Below are 21,026 nucleotides of genomic sequence, written 5' to 3'. Positions count from 1 at the left end.
TGTGTAACTGTTCTATTGAAGAAACTCTAGCATAGAAAACTAGGCACCCAGTTACTAGGGCTTCCAAACCCCCACCCTGCACACACACACACACACACACACACACACACGCATATGCACACAAACATCTTTTCCTCAGTTCTGCTCATCTCCCTTCTATCTAACCCTCATCTTCTCCTTACTCTCCTCAGGTCACACCCAGCACCTCCCACCCAGCACCTCCCCCTTTTCTGAAGAGCCCTGGGACCTCTGGGAGTAAGCATTTTAGATTTGGATCTGACTTTTTTAGGTGACAATCAGAGAAAGGTACTGGGCAAGGGATACACAGTACTGCAGTACAGGTAGAAACACAGCTTAGTTGACCCAAAAGGCTACACACAACAGACAGAGCAGCAGTATTTTTCCATGAGAAGCGTCTCAAGTCTTGTGCAGCCACAAAGGTGCTGCCCTCGAATGCCAACCTTTTTGCAGAAAGAACCACCTCTGTGAGTATTCATCAGATCCTTTAAGAGATGCCCTTGGGGTCAGAGAGGGGATCAAGTTATAAAGGCGCTCTACCGGCAAGCCTGAGTTCAATCCTCAGGACCCACATGATGGAAAGACAAGATTCTCACAGGTTGTACTCTGGCCTCCACATGTATGTTGTAACATGTGGACACACACAGACACCAAGTAAATAGGGTTTTTTGTTTTGTTTTTGGTGTTTGTTGAAGACAAGGTCTCTCTACATAGCCCAGATTGTCCTGGAACTCACTCTGTAGACCCAGCTGGCCTCAGACTCACAGAGATCATCCTGCCTCTGCCTTTGCCTCCCAATTAAATTAAATGCCTATGCCACCATCCCTGGCCAAGTAAAGTTACTTTTAAAAACAGAAACAAGCTTTCATTCTTCTGGGAGACCATAGACCTTCCTGGCTCCTCCTGACTCCTCCTGACCTACTGATGGCGCCAGTATAGTTCTCAAGGAGAGTCCAAGTACCTCTCTCTAACCTTCCCACCTTTCAGCTTCTCCTACGACATATTCCTAAAGCATGGTGTCTCGCAATTTTCTCTATAATCATTCATTCATTCTTTCATTCATTCATTCATTCATGTTTTCATTTATTAACCCCAGCAACCTAAAACTACCTGAACCCTAAGCCCAGCATTTAAAACTAATTTTCCTGGATTATGAAAATAGTCTATATTCTAAATATAAACCAAAAAAAAAAAACCTAGAAACTACTCTTCATAGCTGAAACATTATGGTTTATAAGAGAACATAGAAAAAATTAGAAACTTCCGAATTTTTCTCAGTTGGCAAACTGACAGATGTGTTATCATTCTTATTCTGCTGCAGATAACCTTTGTATATGTGAGCACATGTGCTTGCATGTGTGCATGTGTGTGTGTGTGTTTGCATGTGTGTGTGTATGTGTGCATGTGTGGGGGTGTGTGGGGGTGTAGATATTGGCAATCACTGCCTCATGTACACATATATGTATACATATACACACATATACCTCATATACTATATATTTCCTGCAATACCCCCTTCAGACTACCTTCCTCCTCCTTGACAGCTGAAGAAATCAGTCACAAAGTTTATGCAAATTCCCCAACTTGTTATAGCTCTGCTCACTTCAGAGCCCAGGAATGCAGGGAGGAGATTCTGCTCTTGGCCATTCTGCTACACCCTTCTCTGTGTTGAGGTCTGCTTGAGCACGCGCGAGCGCGCGCGCGCGCGCGCACACACACACACACACACCACCCCAGCACAGCTGAAGCCATTTTGTTCCATGCCTGCAAGCTATTTCATATTGTTGCTGTAATATGCCAGCCAGTCATTGCCACAAAAAAATAACTGACTCAGAGCAGGTCATGCTGACCATATCCCTGCTTTGTTCTATATGTTCTGAGGTTTGTTAATCTTAAGAAATTCCACAACCGTAGGACCAATCAGAATAAAGGTCAGTTATAACTGTGCTGTCTAGCTAGCCAAAATATCTTGTGTCAGTGCTGATGACCAGGCAACACTTCCTGCCCCTGTGTATTAGCTCATTATCATTTTTTTGTGGGTTCCTCCCCCCCTTTATAAGCCTGCCCTGGGACGTGTTTGTTGTTGTAGGTCAGATAATTCTGATCTGATCAGCACTGGGAGCTGTGCTCCATAAACCATCCCCGTCTGACTGAGCCTGGTGTTTGTGTGGTCTGTGAAGCGACTCATGGACCGCAACACTGCATCCTCGGCCTCTGAGTTCTCATCAAGATCAACAGGGTGCTCAAAGGGGTGAGAAATCTCTGTGACAACATCTCAGAGTTAAATTTAAGTGTCTTCCAACCTTGTTTTTAGGTGTTAAACTAAATTTATCAAGACAGGTCAACTTGGAAATTGCTGTAAAGTTTCAAAAGCAGTCACTAAACAAAATGTCTCCAGCTCCTTTACAACTCAGTGTGGAAGCCCACGCCTCCACCTTCAAACTCCTTCCACGAGCTTGGGCATCCTAGTTTACTCAGAGACCACTGCTGGAGCCACTATTTTCCTGTAACACATTTCTGACATGAATATAGTAGAAATATACTTATTCATGACTTAAGGTCTTACATATTGGGACCAAATTATACAATGTAGTAAAGACACACGTTTGTGCCACCGGGAGAAGACTGAATGATGAACGGAAAAGAACTTGAGATGAAATGCGCCGCAGTTGTTTGTTAGTTATGTGAGTTTGAAGAAGTAGCCTCCAGGCTGGGTCCACATTAGACAAAGTGAGTAGTTTGGAATAATCCTCACTGTCAACGTTACTGGTGTTGGTGTTCTGTCTAAGCTCCACCCCACACCTACCTGGCAATATCCAGGTATGCCCCGCCCCAGAGATCTGGCCCACTATAAGAGGGGCTACTTGCCCCTCCTCTCCCCCTTTGCTCTCCGGTCTCCCACATTCTCTCACCTCTCCGTCCCTTGGGCTCTCCCCCCCCCCTTCTCTCCACATGGTCATGGCCGGCCTCTACTCCACTTCTTTACTCTCTCTCTCTCTCTCTCTCTCTCTCTGCCTTTCTCTACCACTAACTCCCATCCCCTACTCTGAATAAACTATTCTACACCATGCCTGTGTTTGTGTGGTCCCTCAGGGGGAAGAAGTGCCCCGGCAAGGGCCTGCCTGGGCACCCCCTTCCCCACGCTGCCAGTGCCACACTCCCTTGACCCCCAATCCTCCCTTTTTAAGCCCCCTCAACTGGATTTAGAACCCCTATACATAATGGCTGTGGGCATACCTACGGGGAATTAACTGGAGAGAGAGGACCTACTCTGAGTGTGGGCTGCGTTATCCGAAGGGCTTGGATCTCAGACTGAATAAAAAGAAAAAGATGAGAACGTGAGCTGAGAGCCAGAATCTGTCTCTTTCTGCTTCCTGGCTGCAGATATAACACAGCCACCAGCCACCAGCCACCAGCCACCAGCCTCCAGCCTCCAGCCACCAGCCACCAGCCACCAGCCACCTCACCCTCCTGCCACCAGCCACCAGCCACCAGCCACCAGCCACCAGCCACCAGCCACCAGCCACCTCACCCTCCTGCCACCAGCCACCAGCCACCAGCCACCAGCCACCAGCCACCTCACCCTCCTGCCACCAGCCACCAGCCTCCTGCCACCAGCCACCAGCCACCTCACCCTCCTGCCACCAGGCTTCCCCATCAGGATGGACTAAAGTCTCAATTCCCAAGCCGAAACAGAGCCACTCATCCTTGAATTGTTTTTGCCAAGTGCTTGTCACTACAATGAGAGAAGTAACTCATGCCATTGAAATGTTAATCCTGAGATTTGCCAGAGAAAACAGTTCTGCCATTTTGGGCTAAATTTGAAGCAAGTTTATTAAATTCTAAATCCTGACCAAGAGATGGACTTTGGTCAGGACCATTCTCTGGAATTTCCCACCTGAGAATGGTCGTGTTGCAGGGGTTTATAAAGGCAAAGCTATATAGGCCACTGTATTTTTCCTTGAGGCATTATTTTCCAAGAACTACAATTCCCAGAATTCCTGGAAGTCACCTGGTCCCTGAGCAGGTGGAGCTTACAGGTTAATTTTGAGTATCCATCTGGGCTCTAGAATCCTGACTGTGGAATCTCAAAATCCAGAATTATCTTGCATTACACCATTAAAATAAAGACTTTTAAACTCAAAATAATGTATAAGTAAAACTAGTCATAAAATGTTAATGTAAAACAGCCTAACGTAACTATCATGGCTGGAGACACATTCACACACCTCCATTCAGCTATCACACTACTAAAACAATGTTTTAACCCAGTGGTTCTCAGCCTATGAGTCAAGACCCCATTGGGGGCTGAACTCTTTCATAGGGGTCGCCTAAGACTGTTAGAGAACACAGATATTTACAATATGATTCACAACAGTAGCAAAATTGCAGTTATGAAGTAGCAACGAAAATAACTTTACCGTTGGGGGGCTCACCACACACAAGGAACTATATTCAAAGGTCACAGCATTAGGAAGGTTGAAAACCACTATTTTAGCCAAAAAAATAAAAAATAAATAAATAAATCCATTCCCCCTTATCAATTTTCCCTCCTAATTTCTTTTAAGATACAGGAAAATTGTGAGTTGGGTATATTCCTCTGTGTTCTCTGGGAGCATTGCTCCCTGAGGATTTTTTATCACAACATGAGTGAAAGAGACTCAGCCAGCAGCAAAGACTATTGAAAGCTGTCTTTGGGTTCCTCTCGCCTCTGTTCTGAATGCTGCTCCTGTGAGGCGGTGGATAAAAGCTGACAATCAAGAGGGAAACAAAAGCCCCATAAAGCAGATGTTGTAAACAAGGAGCAGGTGTTGATGTTTATTTATACCTGGCTGCTGCATAGATTGACAATGTTAGAATCACAAACCAAGGGCTTTGCCCCGTGGACAAGAGATGGAGGAAACAAAGAGAAATCACTGAAGAACTGTGCAGTAAACAAGCATATGGGGTGATGTTCAGCCCAACTAAGAAACAGAAACGCAAATTAAATAAACAAAAAACTACCCCCCCCTTTTTTTTTTTACTATTTTACATATTTTAAGTTTCCAGTTAACAAGAAGGTGAGAAACTAAATTCTCATGCATCACTGCTAGGTAACAGCACAAATAAGTCTTTGTGAGACTAATTACCACGCATGCAAAGAATGGTTTAAATATCCATGCCCTCTGACTCTGAAACTCCATTAAAAGCACTGGGCATAGGTGTGAAGATCCTCACTGTGGAGAAAATTAGAAACAGCCTCTAAATGTCTAGAAATAGATGAACGGTGATTAAATTTTCTATGCCTACTCAATTAAATTTATTATTTTGTAAAAATTATGTTCTCAGAGTCTCCTTAGTAACAAAATCTCTATAGCCTGGAAAGTGGCACTAAGCTGTTATTTTATAGAGAGATCTTTGGTGTGTATGATGCTTTTATTTTTAATTTTTAGCTTATTGGTCAACACTTCTTTAATTTTTTCTTTTTGTTTTTAATTATGTGCATATGTGTGGCTGGGTATGTGCACAGGAGTGCAGGTGGTAGTCACTATAGCAGGCGGATTTCTGAGTTCGAGGCCAGCCTGGTCTACAGAGTGTGTTCCAGGACAGCCAGGGCTACACAGAGAAACCCTGTCTCGAAAAAAACAAATCCAAAAAACAAAAAACAAAACAAACAAACAAAAAAAATCAGGCTGTAGGCAAGGCAGTAGAGCATTTTCTTAATTAATGATTGATGGGGAAGAACCAAGCCCACCTGGGCTGGTAGCCTTTCCTTCTATAGGAAAGCACTCCTCCATTGCCTCAGTATCAGCCCCTGCCTCCATGTTCTTACCCTGTTTGAGTTCCTGTCCTGACTTCTTTTGATGACAAAACAGTAATATGAAAGTGTAAGCCAAATAAACCCTTCTCTCCTCACATTGCTTTCAGCCATAGTGTTTCACCACAGCAACAGTAACCCTAAGCAGGACATGAACCCAGTTTCTTCAGCCTTCTAACTTGGACTAAAGACCAGTTACTCTCTCCAGAAACCCACCCAGCCTTCAGGGCCAGATTGAGACTGCTGAGGTCAAGCCTTGTGGATCAAGCAACTACTGGGTCCTCAGCCTCTCTGATGTAAAGACAGCCAACCTAATTACCTTAATCTACCTAGGCCCTATCATGTAAGCCAACCTAATAAATTCCCTTCATGTATCATTATATGTGTGTATATTTGTGTATACACCATATCACATAAGCCAACCTAATAAATCCTTTCAATATATATATAGATATATATAGATATAATCATTCTATTGGTTCTGTTCCTCTAAACAGCCCTAATACAAGGCACTCAAAAAGTTCAGTGAAATATGTATTTCAATAGATGTTATAGTAAGACTGGGAACCTTACACTGAAACAAATGTAAAGTCGCTATGAATGTGATATCTTTAAATGTAGGTGTGGGTACTGTGATGGGTTGAGTAAGAATGACCCTCACAGGCTCACAGGTTTGAGTGCTTGCTCCTCAGGGAGTAGCACTACTTGACAGGGACTATAGAAAGTGTGACCTTGGGCTGGAGAGATGGCTCAGCAGTTAAGAGCGCTGACTGCTCTTCTGAAGGTCGTGAGTTCAAATCCCAGCAACCACATGAAGGCTCACAACCATCTGTAATGAGATCTGATGCCCTCTTCTGGGCTGTCTGAAGACAGCTACAGTGAGAGAGCAGCTCTGGAGCAAGAAGAAAAAGTGTCTGAAGACAGCTATGGTGTTCTTTTTATTTTTTATGTATAAAGTATTATTTTTTTATTGATACATTTTTTATTTACATTTCAAATGATTTCCCCTTTTCTGGGTCCCCACTCCCCGCAAGTCCCATAGCCCTCTTCCGTCCCCCTGTTCTTCCATCCACCCCTTCCCACTTCCCTGTTCTGGAATTCCCCTATACTCTTGCACTGAGTCTTTCCAGAACCAGGGGCCACTCCTCCATTCTTTTTGGACATCATTTAATTTGTGGATTATGTCCTGGGTATTCAAAGTTTCTAGGCTAATATCCACTTATCAGTGAATGCATACCATGATTGATCTTTTGAGACTGGGTTACCTCACTTAGTATGATGTTCTCCAGCTCCATCCATTTGTCTAAGAATTTCCTGAATTCATCGTTTCTAATGGCTGAATAGTACTCCATTGTGTAAATATACCACATTTTTTGTATCCATTCCTCCGCTGAAGGACACCTAGGTTCTTTCCAGCTTCTGGCTACTACAAATAGGGCTGCTATGAACATAGTGGAGCATGTGTCCTTATTGCATGCTGAAGAATCCTCTGGATATATGTCCAGCAGTGGTATAACAGGGTCCTCAGGAAGTGACATGCCCAGTTTTCTGAGGAACCGCCATACTGATTTCCAAAGTGGTTGCACCATCTTGCAATCCCACCAGCAGTGGAGGAGTGTTCCTCTTTCTCCACATCCTCGCCAACACCTGCTGTCTCCTGAGTTTTTGACCTTAGCCATTCTGACTGGTGTGAGGTGAACATATAACAAATAAGTCTTAAAAAACAAAAAAAGAAAGTGTGACCTTGTTGGAATAAGTATGACCTTGGAGGAGGTGTGTCACTGGGGGGTGGGCTTCGGGGTTTCAAATGCTCAAGCCAGTCCCAGCCTCTCTTCCTGCTGCCTACTGATCTGGATGTAGAACTCTCAAGCTCCTCTCCAGCAACATGTCTGCCCAATGCCGCCATGTTTCCCACCATGGCGATAATGGACTAGGCCTCTGAAACTGTAAGCCAGTCCCAATTAAATACTTTCCTTTATAAAAGTGGCCATGGTCGTGGTGCCTTTTCACAGCGATAAAACATTGACTAAGACAGGCTCCTTGTTGGTAATTCAGATACTGTCATAACTAGATGATTCCCTGGTGAAGAGATTCTGAAATGGAGTTGTTTATTATCAAATAACTATGTGGAGAAACAGAGCAAGCAGGACTCAGGAAGGGAGACACAGCAAAGGCCTCAGCCAATCTAATGGGAGGCTCTGGAATTTAATCCTTTCCACCCCTGCACTACTTAAGTAGTCGGTAGATGTAGGCTGCCCCCTAGAAGGCAGAGTAAGGGTCTTAGGGTTTCTATTGCTGTGATGAAACACCATGAAAAAAAAAATAAAGTTGGGGTGGAGGAGGATTTATTCAGCTTATATTTCCACAGCACTGTTCATCATCAAAGGAAGTCAACACAGGAGCTCAAACAGGGCAGGAACCTAGAGGCAGGAGCTGGTACAGAGGCCATGGAAGGGTGCTGCTTACTGGCTTGCTCCTCATGACTTGCTCAGCCTGCTTTCTTATAGAACGCACGACCACCATCCCAAGAATGGCCACCAACCACAATGAGCTGGACCCTCCTCTATCAATCACTAATTAAGAAAATGCCCTACAGCTGGATCTCTTGGAGGACTTTTCTCAATTGAGGCTCCCTCCTTGAGACGACTCTAGCTTATGTCAAGTTTTCAAGCTATCCAACACCGTCAGATTGGGCAATGCAGCTGCCATGAACTAACAGCAATCCCAACTGGGGGATGAAGCAGCTAATAGCTAAGGGGACAGGAATGTCCATCACAGAGGCCAAGGCCTGTGCAACAGGGTACATCCTGTGCTTTAGTCCTGCGCACTCCTCAGATCCACTTGCTTTTGCAGGTCAGATCTAGGGGTATCTCATCCAGGAGTCTGGTACTTATCTTTTCTTAAGAAAAAATTGCTTGGAGAGTTAATAGAAGAACATCATGTACCCCCACTGTTACAGCTGTTCTCCAGAACGGTCTCCACCAGTGCTTCTCAACCTGGGAGTCTTGACCCCTTTGGGTATCTGTAGTGGCTAGTCCTGGTTGTCAACTTGACTATATCTGGAATGAACTACAGTCTAGAATTGGAAGGCGCACCTATGATCCTAATTTGGAGGCTCAGAGATATAAGTTTCTGACCTGGATCTTGGCATGGAGACCTTGAAGCATAGTGGCTAAGACTAGAAGATCTCAAGATCATTTGGGATTAAAGGCATGGATTCACACACCTTTAATCCGGGCCACACCCTCTGTTGGAGACCTACAGCCTTTAATCCGGGCCACACCCTCTGCTGGAGATATATAAGGACATTGGAAGAAGGAAGACTCTCACTCTTCCTTGCCTGCTTGCCTCGTGGGACTGAGAAACTGCTAGATCCTTGGACTTCCATCCACAGCTGCTGCTGATCGTTGTTGGGGAGTTGGACTATAGACTATAAGTCATTGACAAATTCCCTAACTATATAAAGACTATCCATACGTTCTATGACTCTAGAGAACCCAAACTAATACAGTATCACATACCAGATATCCTGCATATCAGGTATTTATATTATTCCTAACAGGAGCAAATCTACAGTTATGAAGTAATGAGATGATTTTATGACTGGGGGTCTCCACAACATGAGGAACTATATTAAAGGGTCCCAGCATTAGGAAGGTTGAGAACCACTGCTCTAGACCCTTTAAAAAAAAAAAAGATTTAAGTGTGCATGTATGAGCATAGGTGACCCAGTGTCCAGGAAAAAAAAGCAACAGATTCTTTGGAGCTAGAGTCACAGGCGTTTGTGAGCCCCCAACATGATACTAAGAATTGAACTCAGGTCCTCTGCAAAAGCAGCCAGAACTCTTACCCTCTGAGTCAGTTCTCCAATCTCTCTCAATTAACTGTGGCAGAACCTTCCCCTAATGAATAAAGATTTCAAGGAACCAGTCACTGGGTGAGTAGGCAGGACTTCCAAGATACCTTCTTTTGCATAGAGAGAACATGGGGATACAATGTAGGTAGCAAGAGGTCCCCGGTTTAGGTGGCAGATGCGCTGCGATGTGCCACCAGAGGATTTATAACTTAGATAGCTTACAAAATTAGGATGCTAGTGTCTGTGTTGTGTTACCTGTAGATTCTAAACTAAGATTGTTTGGAGTTTTCCTTCATGCAGCCAGAGAAAGGTACTGTGACAGGCATCCCAGCTAGCCATGGGAATTTGGAAGCATGGGCGTTCACGGGAACTTAGCAAGCTGCGGGGAGAGATTTCAGAGCTCTGAGTCAAGAGAGTCTGCCGGGCTGAGAACAGGCCGGCTTTCACGGGTACCTTGCCGGCGGTAATGTCAATTGCCTTTTATTTCATATAATTAACCAGTGTTTTTCAAGACTGTCAGGAATACTAAGAGCAAGCAGGGTCTGAGAAATGGTGGTCTAGATGGGGTCCTGGAACAAAAGTAGGTAAAAATTAAAAATACCTGAATAAGCTATGGACTTCAATAAGGACTTTCATTAATAATTAGTCAGCTGGGGCCGGAAAGATGACTCAGTGGTTAAGAGTACTGACACTTTTACAGAGGACCGGAGTTCAGTTCCCAGGTTACAACAGTCTTATCGCTCTGGTTGCTGGGTCTCTGGCTTCCTCGGGTGCTAGGCATGCACACAATACATTTGCATACATGCAGGGAAAACACACATACACATTTATATAATTTATAACTGACATAAGTCTTTAAAAAGTAACATCTGCCATCTCCCTGGGGTAGAAAAGTAATTTTATAGTTTGCTGTCTTGGTGGGTGGAGAATTTTTAGAACTGTCTGCCTTATATATTAAGAGAGTTCTTTACCTACAAGCCAAGACCCAAGTATGTTCGGCCCAATTATTTATTCTGGAAGTGGGGAGGTGTCAATGAGGTAGATCCTGAATTCAGTGTTAGTAAGTCCCAGGGGAGAAGCCAAGTACAAGGCCTCAGATGGTCCTATCTGAAAAAGGAGTTGACAATGACACGCCAATCCCAGAGGATCAAGGTAACTTGGACCTTGTAGCTCGTTGTCCTTGGAGTATGTAGGTTCTGTTCTTTGCTCCAGGCAAACAACCATAGGGAATTATCAGATACTCCCGGAATGCATCATAAGTCCTCTTTCCTGAGGATCCACCCTGTCTTTTGGTCAATAGTTTATGGGCTTAAAAATAACCAAGCTTTAATAACCTGGTGGAGATCATAATCTTTTATTAGGATGGTTGTTTCCCATTTACCCAACCTTGAGAAATTTCAATGGTAGAGCTCAAACAATACTCTTCCTATTAACCCATCAAATTCATCGTATTTTATTAGCTGTCTCCAAAGCTCTCGGCAGGCCATGCCTGATGATAACTGTATCGAAATTTGTTCAGAACTCTACCCTCTGCACCTTTGCTATCAGTGAAATCTCTCCTATAACAGCATCAGGCCTGGAGAGGCATCAGGGAACTTCTCAGTGACACCAGTGTCCTATGAGCACATTTCTCATCACCCTGGTAAATATTTTCCCTAAGAAATGCTTTACTGCCCTGTCCAATAACATCCAGGAAACATGAACGCAGGTATCTGACCTGCTAGTTATAGGGATTTCCATACCCCCCATGTCCAGTAGAATAAATAATTTTAATATAAAAATACGTTCCCACCTACCACTTAAAACCACCCAGCACACGGGTGAGTCTGAGAAGCACTGAGTGGCCCATAAGCAGATGCTGATTAAAGTAGGAGAGCCCTGTGGCCTCCCGACTGTCTGCAGCCCTGGTCCTGCTGAGAAAGAAGCCGCTGAGTCCTGGAGGGTCCGCTCCAGTCAGTCCTAGCCTCTCACACTGCAGGGTCTACTCCTTGCCTGGATTTAGGGGAGCAGAAGGTCCTTCAACTCATCTGCCTCTGAGTCTCTCCTCCCTTTAACTTAAAGGGGTGATGGAAGGAACACCCGAGTTTCTTCTCATTTATCAGAAATATAACACACATTCAACTTAAAGGCACATGGAGAAGTCTTTTAATTCCTTGGGGAAACATCTCCTGGGTAATTGCGTGTATTTTAGTTACCACAGAGATAATTTTATCCTTACTTGTTTGTTACCAAAAAATAAAAACTATGGTTAACAGTTTATAATTCACAGACAATCACATCTATTTTGACATTAAAGAAGACAAAAGCCAAAACAAATTCTGAGAGATTAAAACAATACAACATTCTAAGATGTCTTTTGTTTATTTTATTATCTTCTATTAGCCCACAGAAGTGACTGAAAATATTTGCAGGCTAATTTTAAACAACATGAAGTAGAGAATATGCACTAAATACTAAAAATAAAAATAAAACTTTTACCTTATTTATTAAACTAGGAAGAATTTTCCTGAAATTCATCTGTTAAATTAGTCTACAATATATTAACGAATGAAGGACACGTATTTCCTAGTAAATATTTTAAACATGGAGTATACACGGAAAAAAAAAACCCTCAGGATATGAAATTTTTCAAGTCACAATCCCCTAAACAGACTAATACAAATTTATTTTCCACCTGAAGTCAGAAGTGCAAAATCATTAAAAAATAAAAATATCTCTATTCTCAGAAGTCTATAGATAAATCCCACAAGTTCTTAAAGGCTTTTCAACAAAAGGAGCCATGGTCTCTTGGCAAGCTCTTTGCTTACGATCGTGGGAAACAGGGCTTCTCGTTCTGTGGCAAGCTGCACTGTTAGCAGAGCTGCGTTCTGAAAATCACCTTCAGAGTGAAGGCCAGCAGTGACTGTTGTCAGCGTGTGCTGCCACCAGCATGTCTGCACGTCTACACCAAAAGGTCCCCAGGTAGCTGCGACCCTCAGCTGATAATCGGGACACAGAGTGAAGACAGGATATAGAGGCCAAACAGTGCAGTTTACAGATACTGCTATTCTTCATAAAAATGCCCAGGGCTTTTGGACCAGAAACGGGCAACATGTAAAAAGAAAAACGGAGGCAACTGGATAACCTCAGTGCTGGGGATTAACGCCGAGGATTCAGGGTGCTCGCGTCACAGATGAAGAAGACACTTAGCTGCAGGAAGTTCTGCTATCTGGGCTGCAATAGAATAGACAATAGAAGTCTACACACTTCTATTGTTCACACGTGCCCTAGGGTTTTATGAAATCTGGGGCGCCCTGTCTAGTATTACACTTAATAATGATTACCTCGAAATTCATGTTGTAGTCAAGGGCTCGGTTACACCCTGTTGATTAGAAAACACTAGCCCTCCACAGAATGAACGCCTGTAGCTTATATAACCAATGAGGCCTTGGTTTCTTGGAACCTGCCTATCCAGGAAGAACTACCCACCCCCCACCAACTCTTGAGCCTTCCTTTCTGGATGCATGGTGGTCACTGGGTGTTTTAATGTAACCAGAGTATCCTTAGGCCAAGGTCCTGAGGAAGACCTTGTGTTTGTAGGATTCACTGTGTTTGACTGGAGAAAGCCTTCTCCTGGGCAGCTGTCCAACTTCGGTAGATTCCTGTGTCGTGGTGAAAGAACTCTGCTCTTCTATGTCTCCATTTAGGGGCTTGGAAATGGAAGGTAGTGCACTTTTCTCTGGCCGTCCACCAGGCATGGCACCCCAGGTTTTTTGGGGTACATTTGGCTAGCAATCTTGAAGAAGTCCTCAGCAGCATCGAGAGCAATGAGCCGGTCCTGCAGTTTAAAAGAGAGAGAGAAGGAAGTTTGCCGAGGTAGAAAGCAAGCCATACAGATGACAGCATTTAATAGACAACTAAGCCTGCCTTAAAAATAACACCAGGCAAGTAAAACATTCCTTACAAATCAAGTCTTAGAGACTCGCCTTACCCCTTTATTTACATTATCCAAGATATTTCCACCAATATTTTGTAATGTGAGGATATGTATGTGCTGGAGAGAGAGACAATGTGTGTGTGTGTGTGTGTGTGTGTGTGTGTGTGTGTGTGTGTGTGTGTGTGTGTTCAGGTGAGTCTATGTGCATGCAAAGACCAGAGGTCAACCTTCGGTGTTGCTCATGAACCACCCGACCTTCGTTTCTCTATTCTCTGAGCTGGAGTCAGTTTCTCACCAGGAGCTGTGAGGCCCCGACCGGCGAGGCTGGCCAGCCAGCCTGAGCCATCTGCCTGTTTCTCTGTGTCCCGGCCCCGAGTCTGCAAGCAGTGCCAGCATGTGAGGCTTTCACAGTAGGTGCTGGAGAACAATCTCAACTATCTCCCCAGCCTTGCTTGTCAATCTTAGGCTGGACAGATGCTTTGACCATTTGACCTAAGGTTAAACTAACCACACAGCAGGACTCATCTAGAAAACAGACTCTGGCCACAGTCTGAGCCTCAACAGCTTTAGGTGAGATCCTTCTCCTCAAAGCCTTTCAGGTGGCTCTGGTGCCATCGGCCACAGGTACATACAACAGCAGCAGCACGTGTCACTGTGTGATGGACTTGGTGAGGCTGGGATGGGTATCCCAGGAAAGAACAGAAAAGACTAAAGCCAAAAGCGGGGCCAAGAAGGAAGACAGCCACTTACCACAATCAAGAGATACCTCTCGGAGAGCTCCCAGCTGGCCGGGAAGATAGAGGTCTCTTCGGCCAGTTTTAACAGCATCTCTCGGGCTTTCCTTGTGTTTTTAGAATCACTCATGGTGCTGAGTTTGGTCACTGACAATAAAGAGTCGGCTTCCCTTTGAAAGCCTAGGAAAGAAAAATGTGAAGTCATCACTAGGTGGTGCCTGTCCTGTGATACTGTCCCTGGGATTGTTAAGGGATCCTGCCTAGTGTGGTGGCGCACACCTTTAACCTCATAACTCGGGAGGCAGAGGCAGGAAGATCTCTGAGTTCCAGGTTAGCCTGGTCTACAAAGTAAGGTCCAGAACAGCTGGGCTACACAGAGAAACCATGTCTTGAAAAATAAAATAAAATAAAATAAAATAAAATAAAATAAAATAAAATAAAATAAAATAAAATAAAGGCATCTGTGTGGATTCTGTACAGTGAAAACTACGGTCAAAGGCACTACTGTGTGCTGCCTCCCACGCTGTGAGTGGGAGGCTCTTTACATAAAACTATGCCATGTTTTCTTTGACTTCTGTTACCTTTTCCCTCTACTAAAGGAGGTCTCGCCCCTGACTGCTCACAGCACTTTGTTAGCTGCCCTGTCCTAGGTAGAATCCCTACACCTCTCCACAGCCTGCTCAGTTGTCGCCTCAGATGTCGGAGGACCCTACATCTCTAAGCCCCCATATTTTCAGCCTCACGGTAATCTAGTCAACTGGTGGAAAATTACTGTCCCAAAGACTGAAACTGCTCAGACTGACTTGTGAATAGTAAACTATTAGGCCACAGCAGTACTGAGCGAGTTAGGAGGGCAGAGCATCTGCCTTGACCCACTGATCCCAATTAAGACAACAAGGGCTGCCACCCTGGTACCTAGCTCTGGAAATCTATAATACCAGAGGATCATGTTACCTCAAAGCAGAATGTCAAAACTCTAAAGGTAATCCCTTAGTTTTGAACACTAGAGCAAGCTTATTTTATGATGTGGGGACATTTATTCAACCCTAGTAGAATTAAGAAAGGCCACTATTCAATGTCTACCATAATGCCAAGAGTATTTTCCACCCCTGCAACTTTTTCTCCCTTTTGCTTTCTTGAGAATTTTCTACTGCATCTTAATATCTCTCACCTGCAGTATTTCTGAAACTATTACTACTTGGACAATCACTCTCCATCTAACTCAATCAATAAAGAATGACAAAAACAGTCAGTAGTACACCCGTATGACTTCACTACCTGGTGTTGTCTTGTACTTGGGGACAGATGAAGTCATATGGCCAAGCAACATGACTGCTGACAACAGAAACACGCTTGAGAACATAAAACAAAAACTGCGACCTAATCAGGGAATTGAATTAGTCAGTGTGGCCGGGCGGTGGTGGCACGTGCCTGTAATCCCAGCACTCTGGGAGGCAGAGGCAGGCGGATTTCTGAGTTCAAGGCCAGCCTGGTCTACAGAGTGAGTTCCAGGACAGCCAGGGCTATACAGAGAAACCCTGTCTCGGAAAAACCAAATCAAAAAAAAAAAAAAAAAAAGAATTAGTCAGTGGCTGGCAATCTTTTGATAAAAAGATTGTTGAGATAATCTCTTGTGCACTGTGTAATGAAGCATCACCTGTCTCAGCAACTTGTAAACAAACATCTTCTCCTTCACCTTCCGATTTAACAAAGATTGATTCTTGATTTAACAAAGAGCTGGACGGCCTATTGCAAAGCAGGAGGGGAAAGGCGGGACTTCCGGGCAGAGCTAGGAACTCTGGGAAAGAGTCTGAGTCAGGAGAAAAAGTGTGGCTCTCAGGAGGTAACGAGCCACAGGGCAGATGTACATTAGTATAATGGGCCAACTGATGTAAAAGAGCTGTTGGGACAAGCGTAAGATAAGGCTGAGCTTTCAGAATTCATAAAAGGTCCCCGTGTCATTACTCCGCAGCTGGCGGGTCTGAGACAGTGGCCATACCATGATGGAAAAAGTGAAAAGCATGTGACCAGTCGTTTCACTGGTTCACAAGCTCTCTCGGACTCACCCAAGTCTTCTAAGATTCGTCTCCATCTGTTCCTCACTTCCCTGCGGATCTGCCGCAGGGTGTAGATATCATAGTTGAGTCTTTGCCACTCCTGTAAAGAGATAAAAATTGGTGCACTCACACCCTCTGGCCAAACACCCCTACCGTATCTCTGCACTGCGCCTTGCTTGAGCCTGTGGCTCTACTCTTCACCAGCTACTCTTCACCAGCGTAACACACTCTGAAGAGAAGAGAAGGCGTGGGAGATGCAGAGGTGACAGGAGTGTCATCAGCTGCCACTGCAGGAGACTCTCTCCGCCTCTAGGTGATGTCATATGTAGATGTTACTGGGACTTTCTATCAGTTCTCTCCACTGCAGTGACCTTAGCTGAAAATGTGGTTAGCAATAGTAAAGTTCCCATGCAAGACCACCGTCAAGACTTAAGGTATAAGACATTAGGACAAAGGTTGTCTCAGCAGGTGAAGTCCTTACCACACAAGCTCAGACCAGAGTTCAGATCCCCAGCACCCTGCAGATGCCCAGTGGGTTTAGGGGTAGGTCTATAATTCCAGCACTCACAGGCAGAAATATTGAGGGGCATAGCTAGACTATGCCACACTGGTGCACTCTGGCATAGTGGGACACCGACCTCTAAAGTGACTGAGGAAGACTGCTCACATCAGTGTGCGTGTGTGTACACACACGCACACACAGCCACAAAAGAAAGAAAAATGTCAATGCATGCCTACAACAAAGACCTAAAACCCATGTATTTGGAGCAATTTATAGATGAAGAACTAAGGCTCAAATAATTTATGTGATGAACATAATATATCCCAGGTAATAAATATTAGAAGTGGTGTTTGAGGAAGGCAATGGTGGCTCACACCTTTAATCCCAGCACTTGGGTGACAGAGCAGACGGATTTCTGAGTTCAAGGACAGCCTGGTCTACAGAGTGAGTTCCTGGACAGCCCAGGCTACACAGAGAAAACCTGTCGCAGAAAGAGGGGTGAAAAAAAGTGGTGTTTGACCCTAAGTTTTACTCCAAAGTTCATTAAAAAATAATAGCAAGAACTACACCTCAGTTTCTGGGTAGGATGATATATAGAGATCTAGGAATCCCAAGCACCCTGATGCCTACCGGTGCTTCTCACATCCTATCTTAGCACCACTCCTGATGTGTGGTGGTTTGGGCACATGGGATCCATTAAAAGATTTCCGCTCTGGAAAGCCCTTTGTCAGCCTTGGTGACGTGGGCATCGCGTTGATCCTGACACAGCATCTGGAGCTCAGGTCTCCCGTCACTGCTCTGAGCACTCTCTGATGGCAGTGGATCTCAGCCTCTGGGTTGAGACCCCTTTGGGGGTCACATATCAGACATCCTGCATAGCACATGTTTTACACATCGTAAAAATAGCAAATTACAGTTATGAAGTAGCAACAGGATAATTTTATGGGGGGGTCAGCACACATGGGGGAGTCAGCACACATGGGGGGGCTGTATTAAAGGGTAACCAGCACTTGGAAGGTTAAGAACTACAGTCTTCAGGTGTCACAGGAATTTGCTTTTAGGGAGAAGCTCACTTTATAGTGAACATCTTTTCCGTTCCTAGAAAAGACACAACCGTCCTCACTCAGCTTCAGAGGACAGCGTTTTAAACATTTAAGGCTCGAGCTATTTAATATTTTGACTCCTGTAATTGTAAAGGCTTCAATAATGTCACTCGCTCTCTACTAAATTCCTTTCAAAGCAGACTTGCCTTGCGGACTGCCATTCAACTTCCATGCCTAGCTAGGGAAGGTAAGCTTAGCTGACATTTGAATGTGTCAAAAGATAACACTTTGAAAAAGAAAAGCTAACAAAATACAGTGTGCTTTGTCGTGACTGCATTTGAGACTGCATCTGAGGACACACCATGAGAAGGCTTCCTGCTACTCTCTTTAAGGCAGAAAGTTGTGGATTTCCTAGTCCTTAAAAAAAGAAATAATAATAATAATAATAATAATAAAAAGAGCTAACGGCATGTGTACAAGTCTGTGGTGCCTAGAAGCAAAGACAGAAAGGTCTTAGAAGGGAGGGAGATAACAAGTCACCTGGAAAGAATGGAGAGATGGACGGCTCAGCACTAGCTGCACTAGTGGGAGCACTACCTGCGTTTCCAGAGGTTTGAATTACAGCAGTGGAGGGCGCAGAGAAACCCTCTGAAACTCCAGTTCCAAGGAGCTCTGATGCCCTCTTCTGGCCTTTGGCAGCATTGCATGCACAGGATACACAGACACAAGTGTAGTCAAAACACCTGAATTTCTTTTTTTAATTTAAAAATAAATAATATGCAATCGTGGCCTCATCTTAGCATCACATTAAAGCATACCTAGGAAACCCCACCCCCAGTCTAGATAAACTGTAAAGGAAAAACTTGACCACGGTCTTTTCAGCAGGGCGACCTTAGAGTACGCAAGTGACCACACTGCTGAGCCAGTCTGTCTGCCTCGGTTTGGACGCAGCCCCACTCCAGACTACTTTACGCCTGCGCCTCATCTACCACAATGGCTTCCGATGAGGCCATCAGAAGAAGTCAGCATACACCCTCCTCCAAGTCAGTGTAAACAACAAGGCCAAGGGGCTGCAGAGGTGGCTCAGCAGCTGAGTGCTCGCTGCTCTCGCGCAAGACCTGCTTCCGGTTCCCAGCACTGACGTCATATCGCTCACAGCTGCCCGTGTGTCCAGACCTGAACCCTGCTAATTCCAAAGGAGAGCTCACTGGCCCTCCAAGATTCCATCCCCAGAGACAAGGAAGGGATGCTGTGCTTGAACAATCCTAGCTACCCAAGAACAGTCCACATGATGACACCCTCCCCCAACTCCTGTTTATTGCCATGGGCACCCCAAGTCCTGGCCGTGGCCGACTACGGAAAGAGACTCTCTAAAGAAAAGTTCCAGAGCAGTCAGAAAGGAACCAAAGTCGGGAAGAGAGGGCCAGGAAGGGCTGAGAAGATGGCTCAGTGGTTAGGGGTGCTGGCTGTTCTTGCAGAAGATCTGGATTTGGATCTCAGCACTCCCATGGCTGCGCACACCTCTAATTCCAATTCCAGAGGCTCGGATGCCCTCTTGTGGCCTTTGAGGGCACTGCGTGCATATGAAACAGATACATGCAGGGAAAATACCCATACACATAAAAAAATAAATAAATAAATCTTGACAGGGAGGAAGGGTATAAAAGTCTGTAAGAGCCAGAAATGACAACCTGTAGTCTCCTGTCACAACAGTTCCAGAGAGCTATCATATTTTCAGAGCCAAGAGTCTCAACCCCCAGGCTGAGCCGTAGCTAGTGACTACCAAGGGTCAAGAATCCCATACCTGTACCCAGGCGGTAACAACAAAGGATGCAACTGGTGCTCTGCCTACCTACGTCTCTTCTTGCTGCTGCCAAGCACTGTAGAGATAAAGGATAAAGGTCCCTAGGGCCTAGCTTCTTACCTACTCACGATCTACTGATAGGCAAGAGGACCCTCACCAGCTGACTAGCGACACACCCTTGGCGCCCAGCCTCCCCTACCTGCACACAGATGGATGGGGCCAAGCTTTCACACATCCATCCCATCCACTCTCATGGTCTCCTTTTGTCATAATAATACAACTCTGAAACTAGTAGAAGCCTGAGTGGAAAGGAACTGAAAATTGGATTTAACAGAATGAGTGGTCTGAGGAGACGGAGCTCCCCTTAAACTCAGTGCTCCGAGAAACAGTGAACGAAGGTGAGGCGGGCGAAGGATGGCAACTCACAAAATCTTCTCCAATTACAATTCTACATAACTGGGGGAAATCTATTTCTTTATGCTAGAAAGGAGCACATTCTTGATGTGCTTTCAGAACTCTTCGTTTTTAACAATTTGCCTTTTAAGCTCAACACATCTTGAAAATAAAAATTCAAAATCAGTTAAAGAACTTTCATCAGAGAATTTCATTCCCCTAAGCACTGAACATTAGGTTTCATTGTCTTTACTTGTACTTGTTTTCCCATAATTCCTGAGACAGTGTGCTGTGGTCACCGTGCTGTGATGGCCTTAAATATTAAGAATGAGGGAAGTGGCTGGGCGGTGGTGGCGCATGCCTGTAATCCCAGCACTCTAGGAGGCAGAGGCAGGCGGATTTCTGAGTTCGAGGCCAGCCTGGTTTACAGAGTGAGTTCCAGGACAGTCAGGGTTACACAGAGAAACCCTGTCTGGGTGGTTTGGGGGAGGGAGAATGAGGGAAGTGGCAGACCCGGCAGAAAGAATAATGCAGAATTAATTCCGTAAAACACCTGGGTTGTTCACAGTTACGTGGGGGAGTGGCTGTTTCTTCTCTTCAAGTGGCCAAATCAGAGTAGAAGTGACTGACAAAGGTTAAAGCAGCAATGTGTTAGAACAAAGTCACCTCAGGTCAGCATCGTCCAGCTTTGAGCGCCAAAGCTGGCCAGGACCATGAGCGAGATGATTTAGGCTCCTTAGATAGACCTTGTGGTGATCTGAATGAAAATGGCCCCCACAGGCCTGTAGGGAGTGCAAAGGTTGAAGGCGTGGCCTTGTTGGAGGAAGTGTGACACTGGCTGGTAAGGAGGGTTAGGAGGGCGAGGAGGGCGAGGAGGGTAAGGTTTCAGAAGCTTACACCAGGCCT

The 21,026-nt window shown here is 44.9% G+C and overlaps 1 protein-coding gene across 1 annotated transcript in view; it reads right to left on the bottom strand.

Moving 5' to 3' along the window:
* Window positions 1–11,492: 11,492 nt before the first annotated feature.
* The window catches only part of Mreg (melanoregulin), a 52,611-nt gene continuing 43,077 nt past the window's right edge, over window positions 11,493–21,026 (bottom strand). The window contains exons 2-4 of the mRNA XM_052191826.1: window positions 16,388–16,513; window positions 14,338–14,501; window positions 11,493–13,488 (exon numbers count right to left, since the gene is read on the bottom strand). Of these exons, the coding sequence (XP_052047786.1) occupies window positions 13,354–13,488; window positions 14,338–14,501; window positions 16,388–16,513 (425 nt within the window). The 3' untranslated portion in view covers window positions 11,493–13,353. The remainder of the gene's footprint in view (window positions 13,489–14,337; window positions 14,502–16,387; window positions 16,514–21,026) is intronic.

Source organism: Apodemus sylvaticus, chromosome 9 (assembly GCF_947179515.1).
Source record: "Apodemus sylvaticus chromosome 9, mApoSyl1.1, whole genome shotgun sequence".
Lineage (NCBI taxonomy): Eukaryota > Metazoa > Chordata > Mammalia > Rodentia > Muridae > Apodemus > Apodemus sylvaticus.
This window is presented reverse-complemented; position numbering and strand designations above follow the sequence as displayed.